This window comes from Neolamprologus multifasciatus, chromosome 9, assembly GCF_963576455.1.
Source record: "Neolamprologus multifasciatus chromosome 9, fNeoMul1.2, whole genome shotgun sequence".
In the NCBI taxonomy this organism is placed as follows: Eukaryota; Metazoa; Chordata; class Actinopteri; order Cichliformes; family Cichlidae; genus Neolamprologus; species Neolamprologus multifasciatus.
The window spans coordinates 14,061,087-14,081,927 of record NC_140447.1 but is presented as its reverse complement, the minus strand read 5'-3'; the positions used below and the strand labels follow the sequence as shown (position 1 = coordinate 14,081,927).

General features: G+C 40.5%; 1 protein-coding gene across 1 annotated transcript; it reads right to left on the bottom strand.

Moving 5' to 3' along the window:
- Nucleotides 1-6: 6 nt before the first annotated feature.
- Nucleotides 7-18,917, bottom strand: mtmr6 (myotubularin related protein 6). The gene is made up of 15 exons (XM_085172321.1): nt 18,699-18,917; nt 16,433-16,564; nt 13,133-13,295; nt 12,836-12,993; nt 10,131-10,259; nt 9,062-9,196; nt 8,811-8,943; nt 8,579-8,688; nt 8,325-8,450; nt 8,189-8,238; nt 8,001-8,094; nt 7,808-7,914; nt 7,348-7,482; nt 7,128-7,254; nt 7-6,933 (listed from the first exon to the last, which is right to left on the bottom strand). Exons 1-15 carry the CDS (start codon nt 18,720-18,722, stop codon nt 6,577-6,579), a joined length of 1,980 nt encoding a protein of 659 aa, XP_085028447.1. The 5' UTR covers nt 18,723-18,917; the 3' UTR covers nt 7-6,576.
- Nucleotides 18,918-20,841: the final 1,924 nt, after the last annotated feature.

Sequence of the window (20,841 nt, the reverse complement as noted above, 5' to 3'; positions counted from 1 at the left end):
CAGCCAGCCTGTCTACTTGCCAGTCAGTCACCCGCTATGCATGTGTTCAGGTACATCAGATGTTCAAGCAGAATGCCCTACAGCAGTGCTAGCAGGTCAGCTGGCTGCTGCATGGACTTGAAGCTGAGTCTAAGCAGCAGATGGCAGGTGGATTGATGAGTGGAGACTGATGAGGGAGCTCAGTTATCGCATAATGAGACAAAGGATTTTGCTTAGCTCTTAGAGTGGCAGTGTACATTATTACAGTGCTTTAAACATCAGTAAATTATTGAAGCAAATGCACACGTTACGACAATGTTACTATATTCCACAATGGAGACCATTAGACCATATCGGACTTATCGAGCAGTTTGTATAACTGCATTTAAATGGAGGACATAGGAAAGCAATACACACCCACACACTCACATATATATGAGGCCATTTGTAAAAGCATGGGGCTTGTATGCAAGTGTAAAAGAACTTTTGTCCAGAGCCTTTTGTGGATATTGAACTGGTTTGGTTAGTTTGGTGCTTGGATAATGCAACATGTGCTCTCCTTGCAACCTAATTATTCTTTTCAGTCCACTTGTACCGGCTAAGGCAGATTCACACATGCAATACAAGAAGCCCACACCCTATTATCCCTCCTACTCCGTGCCCCCACCCTCTCTAAAAAGGGTTCCCATTTCAGCCCCCTGAGCGAAGCTGAGCATTAAGTGGGACAGTTGGAGGACATTTTCTCGCTCTCATGTCTCTCACTGTTTTGTCTGTTAATATGGTTCCTCTTTTACGTCAGTGTGCTTCCACTGCACAGTGCCCACAAGTAGCAGCTGAATGTCTTTTTTTTCCATTCCTCTGTGAGGAAAGAGCCTCAGGATGCAAATACTTTTTTTTTAAATGCCTAATTTGTCTTGCTAAGAAAAGAAAAACAGACTGTGTGTTGTTATGTGAAATTTACATTGTGTGTACACCCATTACCAGGCAGAAGTTGTGAAAGAGATGTAAATCATTTCAAGGAAATGCATTTCTGTCAACAAAGCTAAATAGTGCTTTAAATTTTGTAAAGAGTTTCAGTGTCTTCACATCAGGGTGTAAATAACCTAATTAAATAGAGCGTGTATCCTTATTATCCATCTTGAACTGCCTGATAGTGTCACAGTCATGACATCATCTTCGTTCAGTCCACGTCAGTCTTTTTAAATCGGTCACATATTAAGACTTTTAATCTTGGTATGTGATAAATATAAAAAGAATGCAAAAGGTCATTACATTAAAACACATTATGCTATTTTAGGCTCCTGCTTTAACACATTTATTATTTTAGAAAGTCATCTATGGGATTCCTGCTTCAGTTTCACATGTAGGAGAAAAAGAAACCAGAATATCCCCACAGAGTGTCTGAACTTTGCCTCACTTGAATAATAATAAGTCACGTATCTTATCAGTAATCTCACTGAGCGTTTTGTTATCTGCGGATCATAGAGGACACCAACAAAGAAGTAGCTCTGATGTGGTCATGACTGTAGGTTCACATAACAAACCACAATAGTTTTAGCTGTCAGTCAGACGTAGTACATATCAGTAACTACAGGAATCTTTTCAAATGTGAGAACAATACAATCAGCAATCTACCCACTTTCCTTTCAAGTTCCACATCTGTGAAAACAGCACAACAGGATCCAAGCAAGAGGTTTAACAAAGACTAGTAACACACACAAGACACAGGTGTGGCTGATCATACATCAGTGGTTAGCTGCCTGGCACAGGCACACATACACACCACATAGTCTTTATCATCATTATTAGGGGTTCTATCGGTCAGATTGTGTCAGCACAGGGGGTCTTCCAGCTCTGGATTAAACTAAGCTACAGTGTGTGTCTGTGTGTGTGCATACACACATGTTCCTGTTTGTGTGTTAATGAAAATTAAACCCCCAAGGATTACTGCTTGTGCTCTTTTGTTACTTTGGTAATCAACAGGGAGCAGGACTAAATGTTATTAAGCTGCCTAAACCCAGAGAGCTCAGACACTTTTACACTCAAAACACTGCAAAAACTTTATCACACAGAAAAAGCAACCCAAAGTATATAAAAGTTATACATGTTCCCTGCAATGCAATCATGCAGTAATTATCAATTTTTCGGAATATGTCAGGGTCAAAATGTTTGTACATTAATTACTTTTTTGAGGCAAGTTATTCGACTGTTTGGAGTAAAAATGTTCCTTTTATTCATTTAGACTCATTTATTCTGGATCTGTAGTCGCTGTGGCTTGCTGAGATGACAGATCTGGAGGGGATTTTCATTACCGTTATAATTTATGCTGTCCTACTGTCAGAGGCTGAGGCTAAAGCGTGGTTATACCTCTGGCCACCACATACAACAAGTAGCAACTTTGCACAAACTCATAGAAATGGAGTTGCATCATATAAATGCTAAATTAATTGATTCTTATCATCTTAGGACCTGGTGTCCACATCACATTTTGGGTTGTCTAGACCAAAATACTAAAAATTTTGCTCTACAAGGGCCTGAATACCACTTATGAGGACATTATACTGCCTGTTCTATCAAAATTTAAAACAAATGCCTTCTTATGAGCACCTCATTTTTCTCAGAAACAAAAATCTGATAAAATAAAAAAATCTGTTAATTCTTTGTTTTTACATTCATCAGGTCCCAATCAGCCCAAATAGCAAAGAGAAATTAAAAATGCATGCCACGAACGAGTTTGGGTCTTAGGAGGTTAAATACTACATAGCACTATCCGACTTTATCTGAACACTCAAATACCACATTCCCTTATTATTTCATTCAGTTTGACCCAAAATAAAACTTACCAGAAACGACGGTCTAGAGCAGGGATGTCAAACTCTTTACATCGCAGGCTACATACAGCTTATTTTGATCTTTTGTTGGCTGCACCAGTGAAACTGCCCTTCCTGCCAGTGTGCAAATGTAATCCCAGAGATATCTTATATTAAAAAAAATAACCTCTATTTCACCAGAAAGCAATCTATCAGTGCAAAAGAAAACTACAGAAATCTATAACTTAATTACTTCTGTGTAGCTATATGGGAGGTCTTTATCAGTCAGAAAAGCTTTAAAAATTGTGAAAATACAATTAAAAGTCCAAAATTTCTGTTCCCTTTCACATTTTCCAAAGTCATCTAGTAAGCCGGATTGAAGTCTTTGCTGGGCAGATTCTGCCCCCCGGGGCCTTATGTTTGACACCCCTGGTCTGGAGTGTACTTCTACACTCTACAAATTATGACAAAAACATGTAAATAAAAATGATTAAAAATGAAATGTATAAACTTTCTGGGAGACATCAGTATCTGTCCAACCCCCATGTAAATAACACTGTCCGGCTAACAGCTGTGTGGCGCCACCACAGCCCACTGTAAAACATACCTATTTCAAATGCATTCATCAAAATAATTATACAGAAATGTACAGTGGCTATATTGGAAAGCTGAAAAAGGCCATAGAAGCTGTGTCATATGACAGAGAATGGCTACAATAAATTACACAAGGGCATAAATAGCCAAGTGCTGTAGTCAATTTACAAATGCCGTTGATATATTCTGGGCTGCCACTGCCTTGTTCGAAACACTGCACTTGTGTGTCAGCCTGATACATAAAAATAGATTCATGTCCTAACAGTAATACAATCATCAGAGATTTTAGTCACATGTTATATACAGGGCAATGGCGTAAACCAATTTTCCACACAGACCAAAAAACAAAACATGCACATACAACATGCATACTGTGCTCATGTATATAGCATATGCTCTGCCGATATGTAGACTATTTGGCCCTGATTGTAAGTACAGTATTTCCTCCTTGTCCAGTAAAGTGTTCTACCAGAGTGCCGTGCAATAAGCTACTCATCTGAATGATTCACAGCCCTGGGAGAGCCCTCGGCAGCTTGTCTCTGGAAGCGACTTCTCAATGTTTAATGTAAGGTAATATGCACAAGTAGGCTACAGGAAGACCATTCTAACACGAGAGAGAGAAAACTTAGAGCTGATTGTGGATTAACATGATTTACTGTTTATCCACATTCCAAAAAGGGGCCGAGTCATATAAAAGCTCTGATGCTCTAATGCAGTGGGGGGTTTTTTTGTTGTTGTTGTTGCACTTTTTACTTGTTTAAACCATAAACAAGGTCCTTCTTTTACACATTCAAGTCATTCATGGAAATAACTGGTCACCTTTAAGGTCTTTTTGAATAATCAGTTAGAAAATGTGAACAAAAATTAAGAAGAGAAGAAAAGAGAGAATTAAAGTAGATCAAGTCCCCTTTGTTTTTAGTTATCTTCATATAGAGGCACTTTACACGTCAGTTATTGTGCCCTTTCTTTTTTCAGTTCATATATTATGGAGCTTTAGAGTAAAGTGGCACAGTGGGTTTACACATCACATCACGTTGCACTGCCAGCCTCTCTCTATTCCAAGTTGTTACAGCTGAATAATGACTTTATTCGCTCATAGACACTGATTTGTCTAAGGGCCAGTGCTCACTTTGTCTAATTGGCTTCTGAAAGTAAACACAGACCTCAATTTATTGCTACATTTAGTCCCACGGCATCTGAGGGCTGTGGACTGAGTGGCGTTTAAGAAGGAACAAGCTCACTGCAAAAGCTACTAGTCTGAATTCCATAAAGAATTTAGAAGCAAGCTGGCTGGATGTAACACAGCAGGATGAAAAGAGCTTGCAGGGCAGACAAATACACACATGAACTGTGTGTAACTTCATTTAAACCAAGTTTTACATCTTGCTCTTGTGCAGCAAACTGATTGGGTTGGGCATTTGCTTGTATGCTAAATCTAATCCAAGATCAAATCCTTTCTGAGCTCCAATAATGATTATTCAGGAACTAATATAGAATATGTTCTTGAAAGAAAAAGAAAAAAAAAGCGTAATGACTCATGGCAAAACAAGCTGAGCCTAAAAAAATTGTGCTGAATTGCCACAACTCCAGTGAATCTAACCCAAAACAAATCAAAGTCGAACAACATCCAGCCCCAAGGACATTTTTTCTGATGAATAAATAAATAATTCCACATCATTTTATTTAGATTCATGGCAGAAACTAAACTTGCCAGATGCAGGAAGTTCTTTTTACTTATGAGAACTGCTATGTCATGGTTTTTGTTGAGCTTCAAAACGTCTCAAGCAGAAAGACCACAAATAAGTTAGGGGAATCAGTTTTATGGTTATTGTTGAATTTAACAGTATTTAGCTATCCAAACCCACAGAACTTAACCTTGCATGCATGCTATGTTTATTATGTGCCGGTGACCTTTAATCAAGGTCAGCTGTCATAAATAATAAGTCACTGACATGGCAGATACAACCAGTAGGATTTGGGAATCAGCATCAGTAAGCATTAGTAAGAAAGATCACCTGATCGATGCGAGAAGAGAAATAGGATTAAAGGATCGATGGGAACAACAGCTGGTAGTTGATCAGCTGAACAGCTTTGGGGTTGTTAAATATTCAATATTGTACATTATTTTGACAGCAACACAGTTTCTGTTCATCGGGCTTATTTATTATTTCTAAAATAATCATTTCTAAAGTGTCAGGTTTGAGTTAGAAATGATGTTGGCAAGATGTGGGGCTTTTCTAGCAGATACTTGATTTTGACCAAAGTGTTTTGAAAGAGGCTTCATTGTCCTGGAGTTCTTCCTGTATTTATGTAAACATACTCAACTTCAAGTTTGGTATTTGCCCCACACATGATTCATCATCCTTTTCCCAACCGAAGTGCAGAAGCACCAAGAAGAGCAACAAATTATAGCAGTCTAGTTAAGGCGGAAATGCACAGGTGACATATACGTCCGTGTTAAATTTACTCTGTAGGTAGGTCATAATGGAAAATCCCTCTGAAACCTTCTGGTGTTGCCCACGACATAACCTGATGTGCATTTCCTTGGAAACGACGTCAACAAACTGTCTATTCTGTCAGCAAACAGTTTCAAACAAATGTTTTTTTCTCTACACTGTGATTTTATTTATTTTTTAAATCACTCAGACCAGAGGAATGTCAGCTCACCAACATGATCAGATTAGGCTGGATTTCAGCCTTTGGATGAAATGAAACATTTCATGAGCCAAAACTGGGATTTTCTGCATTTTTGTGTGAAGAATATCAAGGCCACGTATTTCAAAAATGCACAACGTGACTGTACAAATTACAAGACACGACATTTTTTTCTTTGTTTTTTGATTCATTTATTTTTCTTACCCGATTCATTAATTTTTTATAGTGCTTTTTCAACATTCATTAATAAAAAAAAAAAAAACAAGCTTTTTTTCCCCCACTGTAAGTGCAGTATATGACATAATAATGAGGCTTTCCATAGAGATTTTAGACTATACAGACACACAACTTCATCCATTCAGCCCATTCAGGACCATTGCGTAAATCAGCACATAATCCACACAGAGCAACAGCTTCCCACTCTCTCTCTCACACACCCACACAGACACACACACACACACACACACACAGTTTCAGTATGCTCTCTTACTTAGTTGCTCATGTCCCTCAGTCTCCCACAATCCCTGTTTTTTTGGTTTTAGCAGGTCATACGTGCTACACCAAACTCCAGGCTGACAACAGCTGGCTCTTCTTTGACCAGATCACTGTTATACGTCCCTTCCAGTTCTCCATAACTCTGCTTCCTGCTCTCGGTGCCACTGCTGCCCTCTACTGTCCGCTCTGTATCTGTGCTCTCAGTGGCCTCCTCACCCACCTCCTCCTGCTCATCCTCTTCCTCGTGACGCTGCACTTCTTTGTGGTTGATGGGCGCTCCCAGAATGAGGGAGTCGGGACGTGGCGGGAGGCTGTGGGAGTTGGAGAGCTGATCTCTTGTGGGAGGAGGTGCGAGGGGGTCGGATGTTGCAACCGGGACTACACCAAGCTGCTGCAGCCTCTGAATGATACAACAGTTAAGTATATAAAACAACATATTCCAAACATAAAGTGCATCTAAATACTCAAATACAAATACTATACTGTAAATACTAAATACTATATATTAAAAATACTCATGCAGTCATTTAAATACTCAAAATTAAGATCAAGCTTAAAATTTAGGAATATGACAATGTGCAATAATGTGCTCACAGATTCCAGTGCTTGCAGCGTGCTCTCTGCCTTGCGGCTGTTCTCCTTCAGAGTCAAAATGGTTTTCAGGATAGACTGACGAGGGTGCATGGACCGGTCAAACTGATGGTACATACTCCTCCAGAACCTGGTGATCACAATGTTACACATGTAGATAAGATCCTTTAGGGTTTACTTATAGATATAAGCAGCAACCAAAAGGGGAGCAAGCTGTACTGACTTGAAATGATAAGGCAGGGTGGAGGGCTCGAGCACAGGATGTGCTTCGGAGTACGCAGGGCTGTAGAACGGATTCAGGTGGTTTCGTTTTTCGGTCATTAGAAATGCCCACAGGGAGTGAGTCCGCTCTCTTAGTCTGCAACCCAGAACAGCAGTTAGACACATGGAGCATATCGACATAGTCCAATGGTTTGGCCAATGGTTGGTTCACACACACACATACAGAAGCTCACAGTATAGTAATTAATCTATTTGTCTTCTACTAAAAAGAAGGATTACACATTATATGTCTTTTATCACTTCTTGTTATTTGCAAACTCAGTGACAACAAATCCAGGTGTGGCTTTTGTGACGCACAGATCTTTTAAAGAGATTGTCTTGACAGATTGATAGATTTCACAGTTGACATTAGAAAGTATTTCAACCGTCGACGGTTACATAAATCTGTGTTTTTGACTTACTGCAACTCTTCTCTCTGCCTCTGATTGTTACCAAGGAAGTTTCCATATTGACAGGAGTGAACATGTTCGTGGATCTGCAGCAGGAACCACTCGCTGAACTCAAACGCCTAAGCGGAGAGTTGTGGATAAATAAAAGCAAAAAAAACATAGGAAATAAATATAAATCTCACGTAGCTCGCACTCTCCCACTCACCTGTGGGAACTGCTCAGTCAGCTGCCAAACGCACTCGAGGAATTGAGTGAAAATAGGAGACACTTCTTTCGGATCCCCGTCCAGTTGGTCACACCTGAGAGCATACAATCCAAGTATAGAATAATATAAACTTGTGACTGTAAACTGGAGCAAATGCAGTGCTTCACATTTTCCAGTTGAAACCTCACCTGTCTGCAAACTTGTGACCGAAAGAGATCCAGTCTTTCTCTATCAGTACCTAGAAGAAAAACAAAGAGTGAAGAGTAGAGAACATGGAGCATCTGAGTATCTGCATGTTCAACATCACGTGTCTGTGGCTGGTACCATAAAGCCTTTAATAGTACGATAGTAAGGGTCCATGAGCAGCGCCCCTAGGGCGCAGACCTGGGCAGTTCTGTCCCATCCATCTGAGCAGTGAACCAAAACACTGGCTCCTTCAACTGTCACCGCCTGGGATTAAGAGAACAGACAGATGGCACAGAAATATGGTTTTTAAAACAACAATGACTTTTTATCAGCTCCCACCTCTGATTAGCAGAAAGAATATAGTTAAGGAAGTATAACCAGAAAACATTTACCCTGGTGAGAAAGACAGCAGCATCTACTATCGCCTTTATATGCCGAAGCCAGCCACTACTCTCTAGTCCCACCAGGTAGTCACTCATGGAAAGTGACCGAGTCCCAGTCACTAAGAGATCAAAGGAATTTGAGATTAACTGTGCACTGACTGACATTCATTTAAAAAAAAGCCTTTTTTTAAACATCTTTTCTTTCTTTTTTTAAATCCTCTGTCTGTAGCAGATGTTTAACCTTCTAGCAACTTCTGCAGGCTGCTCCGCATCACGTGGATGTTTTCAATGCCAACAAACTGGAAGCGGATGTTGGAGTAGTTGTCCTCATTCTCGTAGCCTTTACCTGCTGCTCTGTTAGCGAGCGCGTTCAGCTGCAGGACAGAAAAAAAAGAAAAAAACAACAACACATTTACACGTACAAGAAATTTTAAAAAAGTTAATGAACAACGCTTGCTATTCTGAGAAACTGCCTGGCCGTCACCACCTTACCTTTGGCCTGGTATCCATGACATAAAGAAATCGGCTGTTGTGATTGGCTTTGCTGATGGCCTGCAGCATGCTCTCATCCTCGAGGCATCGTGCACTGAACCCAGAGAGGGGCTGACTACAACGACACACTGCTGCCTGTCAGGGTAAAGAGAGTACATTGGTAAAAACGAGAAGTTAAAAAAATCTAAATATAACCTTAAAACCAGGACACCTGAGCCTGTGTTACTTCCTTCTAATGGTTGGCTATAATGGAACAACTACATGAGCCTCATAAACTTTTTTGGTTAACCTAACACCATAAATGTAACTACTTAGATGTTAATGCCATTGAGTAGTTACATTGTTTCCCTAAAAGTCAGGTGTTTCTAGTTGACACAAGAAGATTCTCCAGAATGTTAGGTTATTAACTTCTCATCTCACCTAAATGTTGTTTCACCTGAAAATCACAATTCAAAATATGCTGCACATTTCGGGTGTGGAAGTTCTTTCCCTCGCTTGCTTTGGAAGCAAGGTTTGTTCATCAGCGATGCTGACGTTTTGTTCGAGAAAATTAAAGAAAGAAAAAAAAAAAGTGCAGCTATTCCATCAAATTTCACAGACCCTTGGTTACTAATTATTTCTGTAACGTGGTGATGTTTCTTCTAATGCCAGTGAAAGGTCAAAATTTCCATCCATACACAAACACACCAAAAAAAAAAAAAAATCGAATGAGCAGATGTCATGCAAATTTGTTAAGCGGAGTACAAATCCTTTCCATATTAGACATTTTATGAGCTTTGCTGTAAATCCACCTTTGGCCAAGCAACTCAACTTTGCACGTGTCAATATATAATCCCACTGGTTCATTCCCATGATATTTGCACTTTGATATAACCGAGAGAGTTGACCCTATTTTCAATTTAAGCAATCCCATTTCCATTTTGCTTGTACTGCCTTAGGAATATTAAGATTTGGACTTCTGATCTTGCTCAATAACTACTCAACAACTTGCTAACCAAGGAGAGCTAAATAACGAAACTGGACCAAAGACAAATATTGGCGTATGTAAATGATCACAGTTTTAAAGTACCTTCTTCTCTTGGTAGAAATAAGTGAGGACAGGAAAGCGTCCTTTGCTTCTGAACTTGGAGCTCCCCACAATGATAGGCTTACTGGCGGTGACAGGAACATAGAGGTCCCGTGGATATGTCTCACACACCTGAAAAGAGTCACAAACAAAATCCATTAACTAAAATAAAAATTAAAAATGTACTAATATCCATGTTCAGACAGCAGTACCTTGTGAATGCCTCGTGCTACTATGTTACAATCTATAAAGGCACATGATATACAGTCTGCCTGTGAGCCGGGGTCTGCTCTTCTTCTTTACAGACAAATTCTTACTTTTGACTCAAAGACTCTGTAGTCCATCACATTAAGGCTGGAGCTAACTAACAGTGAAGCTCCAGCACCCTCTTCTGGACCACAGCGCACAATGTGTTTAAGATGTGGTAACGTCGAACTGGTTTCTGTGATATAATCACGGGTGCACATAAGTGGTCCGCAGGTGCGCATTCGCTGTCAAAATAAAGGACGCGCACCAGATAAGAAGTTGCAACGAGCGTTCGTACATATAAAAAGCACTGTTTTTGTCCGCTAGAGTGGGATTTTCACGGCATATTCTGCACCACATCTCTGTGCATTCATCATTTGTTTGAAGCCAGCTCACCTCCTGCAACCACTTTTCCGAGAATACGCGCTTCTTTTGCGGTTCGGACTCCTTCTGACATTTCTTTGGAGGTGGAGGAACACCAAAGTAATTGCTTAAAGGAGCTTGCTTCTTCGACAGCTTTTAGAGTTCTAAACTTATGTCTGTCCTCCTCCAGAAAATCTTATGTACGTAAAAGCGCGTTGCAACTTCTTATCTGGTGCGTGTCTTTTATTTTGACAGCTAATGCGCACCTGCGGACCCCTTATGTGCACCCCTGGATATAATGTTAACAGGCTGTCATTAAACCCAAATAATGACAGCCTGTGTGATATCACTTGAATGCCAGCTGAATCCAGACTAGGGCTGTGCGATATGACCAAAAAAGATATAAGAATTCTATCGTCCGATAACGATATAAATCACAAAAATGTAACATTTTCTGTAAATTCTGTGAATCTCGGGCAGCTCGACTTGCGGGAAGTGTTTCCAGCTGCGCGTCATGTAGCTGGAGTCGAGTGTTTTAACCGATGCATGAAACTATACATTTTTAGACATAAATTGTAACGGCCGTCGTTTTCTTTCTGGGTATTTATTACACAGCGAGCTGCGGGGAAAAGCCTGTTCTAATGTTTGAGTCTAATGTTTATTTTTTAGCACCTGGCGGCTCTTTTTTAATTCTCATCCGTAAATACTCTGCATCTTTCACGTGATTCAGTTTATTTTGAAAAGTCTCAGCAGGATCTTGAGCTTTATTGTGAAAGGTTTATGTCGAACATAAACAAGCGGACACGCGATGCTGTTACCGTCGTTGTTGCTAACAACAACGCATAAAAACAGGCGCTTGTCCGTCTGTAGTGTGGTTATATGAAATATAAGAGAAAGAGAGAACTTTAAGAAATTAATATAGCCACTACAGTGACCATCAAAACGGTAAAAAAAAAAAATATTGCCGTAAACAGCTTATTTTGCGACACCACGAAACAAACGATAGCGTAAAATGAAACGATAGACGTTTTTATATCGTCATCCGATATATATGTTCTATCGAACAGCCCTAATCCAGACTGTACCACTGTGGCGGTGCTGTCAACAACCACACAACTAAAATACTCTGGTAATATTATGTAATATATGTTTAAATCAGATACAGAGTAAGCTTTCATACGCCCACCTCATTTTCACATTAACTTCGTTTGCAATTAAGTTATTTGACAATCAATTAGTTTAATTTTCGGATTAATTTGTTTTAATACATTATGACACAAAGCTAAAGACTAAACAATGTTGCACATTTTAGGTTTACATGATTTTGTCAGTGACTTGTATAAGCTGCAGTAATTCTTTTTTTCCTGTTTTCATCTGCTACTCCAGCCTATCCCTGTTTGAGCAACTGACGAAGCTGAGGGTGGAGCTGGTTTAAGTGCAGAGGCCAGCCTAATGGACTTTGCCATATGCTGTGACCACATGGCGGGAATGTTTTTTATCCATTTAAATAAATTCAGTTATTGTCCCAGTGGTTTCCTCTTTTGTGTTTACTCAGTCGCTACAGAGGTCGAGCTGTCTCTGATTTGGGCCAGTGAGTTTGTTGAATTATGATATTATTTTTTAAATTATTTCTGAGTAGAGATCTGTTCAGTTTACCTCTTTTAGGGGCCCACTTATTTCTTAAAATAACTTATTTTCACGATTATGTATTTTTGATATTATATCTGTGCCTGTGAGCCCTTGGCTGCTTGGCTCCTGATCTTACGGTAACTGGATTATTCCTAAAGGAAACATTTGGGTATTTGCTATTATAACAGTTCAGATGAAATACATTCAGCCTCCACATTAACTCTTGCAGCTGTGTGGTTTGAGTTTGGAGTTACATCCCTTTCTGAGTATGTTCTTCTGGCACTTTTAAAGCCATAATGCAGACATGTAATGACCAATACACAGAAATACTATAAGTCAACTTATAGTAAATAATATATAAATACTATCACAAATACTACTACTATCACAGTGATGGTACCAATGTTTAGAATCTGTAAATAAATACAGTTTATAGTGGGCAGAGGACTTCATTGGATTTTACTACCTACCTTGTAGTCCCTGTTCACATCAGTGAGCTGCCATTGGTCACAGGGGACGCCCATCCTCTCAAACTCCGCCCCTAAGTCGATGAGCTGCCATCCTTCCTCTCGCTGCTGGTCATTTTGTTTGGGGTTGTAGGAGAAAGCATAAAGCTCTTCATAGCATACTGCGCAGAGAAGAAAACCAGAGAGAAACCCATTAAACACAGACAGATGAGAAAGCACTATTTAATATGTCAATGTATCTCTGTTTAGGCATTAAGTGGATAGGAGAAAAGCCCAAAGCGAATAGAAAGTGAAGCCGACCTGGCCGTAGAAGACGAAGCAGTGAGCTGTAGACGTCGTGGCAGTCTCTTTCTCTCTGTATAACAAAATGAACCACCCTGAAGTTGCGACACTGAATTACCAGTGGACAGCCGGAGGTGGTCAGGGACAGCTTCTCCACAGAGGCTATATGATGGTGCAAAATCTGCAGACAAGGAAAGAGGAGGCAAAAAGAAGAGAGGCTGGTGATTTACAGTGGCTGGGTCGATATACACTAATTTAAACAAAGTACACTATCCAACAATGACATTAGCGTATTGTTAATAAAGCCTGGTGCTGTTTATATATTTTAGAAAACATACACATATACTAATATATTCTGTGTGTGTTATACAAATGTTTTTCTTCAACTCTGGGATACTCATTGTATATGCACACTTTAAAAAACACGTGTGTCAAAATTAAAGCCTTACTCTTTAGAAACCTCAGTTTAGAGAATGGTTTCATATTTAAAGAGGCTCAATAAACTACTAAAGACTTGCAAAGTTTAAATGAAGATCAGTTGGTATTAAAGGGACCAAAGTGCCAAGAAATATCCCTTACAATATTACACCACCAGCCTGAAGTACTGATAAAAGGCAGGATGGATTCATGTTTTCATGTCATTTCCATCAAATTCTGACTCGACCCTCTGAATGCTGCAGACTCATCAGATCTGCCAACATTTTTCAGTCTTCTGTTGTACAATTTTGGTGGCCTTGTGTGAATTGTAGCTTCAGTTATTTGTTCTTAGATGACAGGAGTGTGGTCTTCTGCTGCTGTGGCTTTAAAGTCGCATGTTGTGCATTCAGAGATGCCCTCCTGCACGGCTTGGTTGTAACAAGCGGTTATTTGAGATACTGTTGCCTTCCTATCAGCTCAAAGCAGCCTGGCCATTCCTCTGGGATCTCTGGCATCAACAAAGCATTTTCTCCCAGAAAACTGCTCCTCACTGGATATTTTCTCTTTTTCTGACCATTTTCTGTAAACCCTAGAGATGGCTTTGAGGAGAAATCCCAGTAGATCAGCAGTTTCTGAAATACTCAGACCGGTCCATCTGGCAACATCAACCACATTCATTGTCAGTTAAATCACTTTTCTTCCTCATTCTGATGTTCATTCTGAACTTCAGCAGCCCACCTTGACAATCCCACATGCCAAAATGCACTGAGCTGCTGCCTTGTGATTAGCTGACTAGACATTTGCATTAATGAACACCTGAACACGAGTGGACAGTGAGAGTGTTATCTGCAATATGAAAATAATGAAGAACAGATAAGATTTGGATTATTAAAGGGATCTAGTTTGGGGGGGGGGGGGGGGGGGGATCGGGTTCAAGAGCATGCATTTAAACAGAAGAGCGCTATAAAAAGCTCAGCTCAATCATGAATTATTTTAATATCACCCAGAAGTATAGAGGGCATGAGAGTCAGATGCCACACATCACCATATTCATGAGTGCATTGTGAGTATCACAACCAAGAGAAATCATAAAGATGCACATGGATCAGCATTGGTAATGACTAGTGGGACACGCACGCACGTGCACATACACACACAGGCTAATTGCTGATCTCACCAGCTGTTGAGAAAGGCAGTAACTCACATGCTGTTTAATATTTTATGATACACACAAACACCACACACGGTTACTTTGAAATTACTCTACAGCACACACAGCGCTGAGCCAGACACACATAGGGAAGTAATGCACATAAAACAGGAAGGATGGTGGGAAAGAGGTCACGGCCCAGATTCTGCTGCACAAGGCATGTAGGCCAGTCACTAAATGCTTAGTGCTTAAAAAAACTAAACAAAAAAAAAAAAAAACAGGATTCATACAGTGCAACACTATTGTGCACACTCAGAAGTAATACCATTCCAGCAAGTATGTATATGCCAAATGTACAATGTAAAACCAACTACACAGGGCTAGTTGATGCTATGAAGTCATTCTGACAAATCACAACTCAATATGGGAAATAAAATCTTGCAAGTCATGTGTTGAAATCCTGAGCTCTAAACGGTTGCAGCTAATTTCTCAATATTAAATAGCCTCTTATCTTCAGTGCCTGCTCTAGGCTCATTGCAACACGCGCCCATAATTCTCGCATAACCCAACACCACCACTTTGCCGCTACTGCAGCACAAATAAGTCCATCAGCAAACCAGAATGCTGCTGCTAGATGTTACTAACCTAGTTCTTACAGTGCACTGACAGCGATCCTCTTTCAGGAGCAGGAAGAAAAACACACACAGACAAATACTACGTGTGCACATTTTGAAATTCTATCTCTTCCTCTTACCACACATTAACTTTCATAATCTTTCTCTCCTTCCCAAATCGCATGCAAACAAACTGTCTGGTTGCAGGCTTCCCTGTAGTGGTCACATTAATGGTTCTTTATGTGGCAGAACTTCCAGTTTCTGTATGTTTTGCCCTTCATTTGCATATATTCCTCTGGTTTTGATTTGAGAGCTCAAAACATATGCCACCCAGGTCTTGGCATCTACAGGAATCACTTTGCCACCAGCCAATGGCAATATTGCACTGCACCGGTTCCTTCAGTGATGGAGTTGTTATGGCCCCAGGCCTTCATGCGGGTTTGCTCTGCAAATGTGTGGTTTTTGGGTTCCATGAGTTACCTGGGTGGAGATTCAGGAGATGCTATTTAAGACCCTACCTCTCTAGGTCTTGCCGGTCTCCACTCCTGTTGGCGCTTTACTCCAGTCCTGTGATGGTGCCTGTGCTGTCTTCATGCATCTGCATCCTCGTTTGGTTCTTTCGTTGGGTTATCTTAACTTGCTTTTTCCTTGCACACCAGGTCTCATACACTTGCCAGCTCATCCATGCACCACTTTACACCACTGATACTGACTTAGACTCACCTAATTTATTATTATGTCACACACATAGGGGCCTCGTTCAGGATCTGAACCCCAGCAAGAATCATACCCCTAGACACAAAACCTAGAAAAGGGGGGTTTTAAACCACACACACAGAACAAACCTGCACGAAGGCTAGGAGCCGTAACAGGAGTGTATTAAAAACATTTGCAGAGTAATAAATATTCATTAGTAGACTAAAAACAGGCCCAAATTGTCTAAAGAGCACACTTGGTTTGCGTGAAACTGCACCATCAATTTATAGAAAACTGGCAACAGGAGGTAAAAGTTCTGTGAGCACTTGCTATCCTCCAGTTATGCCTCTGCACAACAGTGCATTCACAGAGGTGACATCCATATGCAAGCACTCTGAAACCTGCATTAATGGGCAGCATAGTTGGCACAAAACTACTCACCCAGACCTCCTGTCCAGCAGAGGCCGAGTTGTTAGAGTTGCTCTCCACAAAGATGAGATGCGTGGCTGTGAGGTACAGAGTGCCGTGAACGGATTTGTTGCTGAAGCGATCCAACAGCCGCACCTGCTCCACCTACAAAAACAGATGCACATAGTGGTAATATCTAAATAATCAGGAGCACCCTTTGCGTCTCTTGCTGGATACACTGAGTCTACAACGATGGCATCTTGCAAGCAGGGTTGACACCTGACAGAAAAATTACTGGCACCAGTTCTGGCTAGCACACCAATTAATCCTGGCCACCTGGTCCTCACTATCAGCTGCCAGTTTAATTTTAATAAGTGCAGTCACAAGTGACATTTGCTGCCACTGCCTTAATAAATAAACCACCTGCCTCTTAATTAAACAATCTTATCTAGCTTAAAGTCAAACACAGTTCATTTTGTTTTTACTTCCTTCTCAAAAATTTATATTCAGTAGCTGCAACAGTGAAAGTGTAGCAACTGTTTGCACTAATACCGCAAACGCCCAAACAGAATAGCAGATATAATGAGTAATATATTTACTCAAGTCACGAGTTTTCACACAGGAAGAAGGCTTAGGTCTAATAGCTATAACAGGTTTTAAAAAAACCTTTAATGTGCTTCTGGTTTACATCCTAGAAAAAATAAATAAATGAATAAAACCAGTTTTATACAGCACAATCTTTTTAAAGTGTTACTAAAGATCTTTATGAGACTGATGTCACAACAATATAAAACAAACACAAATAATATCACCATTGGACTTTGCTCTGCACTGTTGCATCTATTTTATTGCCTCCTGCATCGCAGAGGCAAAACATATCAAAATAAAAGCTCCTGTCACCTTCATTCTATAGCCAAAGTGCATTTGGAAAGTCACTGATTTTTGGACTGTGCAGTGCTGTTAGCACTAGCTGTCCGAATCCATGATTCATCACATTAGCCGTTTCCGGTTGACTCAGACATCCTCCACTTTGTTTCCGTTTGCTGAGATATGATGAAACGATCAAGCCTCTCTCGGTCGCTCGGCAACCTGCGGGTTGCGGCTCTGTCATATGTCAGCTTCTTGAAACATACAGGAAATCAGTTGTTTTTGTGTGTGTGCCCGAGAGCAGGTTAGAGAGAAAGGGAAGACCGAGGGAGGGCAGAGACCTCATACCATCTTATAGGGAAGTTAATGTTAGGATTTGTGTTTCATCCTGTTACATGCCTATGCAACTTAAACTACCCTGATTGCTACAACAAGCAGCTTGTTTTCTTTGTTCGTTTTAAACACTATAACAGTAAATAATAATCTCTGACTTTTAAACCAGACAAACCACTGAAAGGTGTGGAGACAAATGGGGAACACCCATTCTGCATGGGTGTTCCCCGTCTGTCTACATGCCAGATCTCAGCATTTCTTTGTTTTTTCCCACTGACAAATAGCACAACTGTCATTGAACCTCAAGAATCGTGTCATACTGCTTCCTAATATGATCAAAAACAGAGACGTTAGATAAAATTAAGCACACCGAGCCACCATATGGCAGACTAAGAGGAATTATGAAGATTATGAAGTATGTACTAGGACTGTTGGCTGTTGTTGGTTGTTTTGTAGATTAGATTTGAAAGGATCGATGATTTAAGGGTTAAAAGGATCAGCTCTTGCAGATACTGCTGTGTGTCCTGGCAGTACAGGCCTGGCAGGGCTAAACTCGTACTGCAGCACTCCTCGAGTCTTGCCTTTTTCAGCTGATTGCTTTCCTTTAAATCTGGTCTATTGGGAGTGATTTAGCCCAGGCAGTGAGCTCACTGTTTTGGCGTTTTACGCTTATGATAAAACTGCGATCGCCCAATTTGAGGTATAGTCCAAGTCAGCCCTGCGAGTCTGTGCTGGATATGGCCCGGCTTTTCCTTGCTTCTTCAATCATACTGAATTCAGTGGCTGTACTAACAGTGGATATCTGTCGCAATAAATAGCAGAGCGTGCAAGTAGTAAAATTAGATAGAGGAAGCCGATCTTCCTGATGAACGGGAAAAACAAACAGCTCATTGATGCTCGTCACGTCTGCTGACATTTGGAGTCGTTGGCGACACCTGCTAGCCGTTACGCTATAACGTCGATTCACACAAATTCACTCTGAACACTGATGGCCAGAAAACGGAGCCTGACTCGAGCCTTCCAACAAAATCGCAAACAGACAAGGCCCAGCTGCCGACTGTATCCCATCCATTTGCAATTAGCAAGAAACGTTAGCTACCTTTGGCGTTCGGATATGCTCCATTTTCCCCCCCGGGTCGAAACAGCTGTCAGCGACTACAAAGCTTCAAACGACACCTTCCGGATTGAAATGAATCATTGATGATGTGAAAGCTTCGACTCCTGCACAAGACGCCTTCACTTTTTCGGGGGCATACGATATGTGTTTATTGTCAATTATTTTCACTCCATCCGCGTAAAGCTTGCGCAAAGCACGTCGGCACTTGAGGCGGGGGTTTTCAAAATAAAAGCAGGATCAAATTCAACAATAATAGATTTTTGAACTAAATAAAACGACCTGAAATGAACTTGGAAAATAATAAAATGAGCCATTGATGTCCAGGTTTACTGGGACTCTGTATGTCTGTATGTCAACTGCTTTCACAAAGTTTTGTTTATGTTATAATATCTACACTGATTTTTTTCTAAATCCTTCCTGTAGTGTATATTTTCTAAAACCAATAATACTTCAAAAGATTAAAACTAAACATTTTCCAAACAATAAAAACTGAACTGAAACCATCAAACCTACTTTGGGAACTAGCTGAAACTAACTGAATGAAAAGCAACATTAAAATGAAATCAAAATAAAAGATAACAAAAAACTTACAACCTATAATAATTAGTGGCATGATTACTTGTCAAAGTAAAGCAAATATACCTACAAAGTGTGCTCTTCTCTGGAGAGATTGGGTCGCCATTTGACTACCTAAATGCTTAGGGATCACCACAGCGGATCATCTCCCCTGCATGCCCCCCTTCACTATATCTACAAACGCCCTCTGAAGTTTTTCTCTTTCCTTGTCCCTCTCAGCTCTATGGTAAATTGCCTGCATTTGTATAGCGCTTTACTCAGTCCCTAAGGACCCCAAAGCGCTTTACACAACATTCAGTCATTCACCCATTCACACACTGGCCATGGCAAGCTACATTGTAGCCACAGCTGCCCTGGGGCGCACTGACAGAGGCGAGGCTGCCAGACACTGGCCCTCTGACCACCACCAGGTGGCAAACATGGGGTTAGTATCTTGCCCAAGGATATTTGGCAGCCTGGGATCGAACCACCGACCTTCTGATTAGTGGCTGACTACCTGAGCTACAACCACCTCTATAGTCAACATCGTTTCACCAGTAGATACAGCATCCCTCCTCTGCACATGTTCAGACTATCTCATCTCTAAATCTGTCCATTGTTTCGGATGGGTGACCTCAGGTAAACTCATCCACCTTCATTATCATTCCTCTGTTCCTTGCAGCTTTATGGTTCCAAATATCTCCCTCCGGCTCTCACAGTTTCTGTCTTGTTTCTTCTGATTTCCATTCCTCTTATCTCCAGATCACATCTTCTCTCCGTGTCGCTAGGCTCCATCTTGCCTACCACACCTCACCACTGTCGTGCTGTCCTAACAAATGTACGGCACCAGCCTCACATACTTCCCTGCCACTGCTGACTTCCTCATGCAGTGCCACAGTTCCTCTTGGCACCCTCTAAAAAGGGATGAAATTCAGGACTGTGCACAGGTTACATCTAGCAAATATTAAAGTGAGAGCAAAACAAACAAAAAAAGAACCCAAACGTGATATCAAAAGATCTGACTAAATCTCTGCTGAAACATGTATTAATATTTTTATATGCTGTTTTATAATAAGAAATGTAGAATGTAGAATAGTTAATTTGTTAATTGATATGAATATTGATAAAATATATTTTTCAGAGTTTGCAAAAGATGGTCTGCAACATTTCTGGGTCAAAAAAGGTGGAACAATGCAATAAATGTTGGAAAAACTCAGATAACACATTTGCAGCATATTTATTTTCATAATTCTTTAGGTTTATTAGGTTACCAAAAACTATTTCTGATACAAACCTGTGAACCATTCATCCGCCGGGGTTCAGAATAATGGAACTGTTGCTCGTTTATCAGGTAAGTAACAGATTATTTAAACTCACAGAGACAATGACAATTTTGAAACAGCATTGTGCAACCAGTTATACTCAGCTTTGCAAATACATTAATGTGTCTGATGTCTCTGAGCCATTCTTCGTTGTTATTATAGTCTGGAGCTGCCTCTTTTATTTTGAAAGAAACACCGGATTCAACATACATCCGCTGCTCAGGACTGCCAGACTTAATCCCATGCGC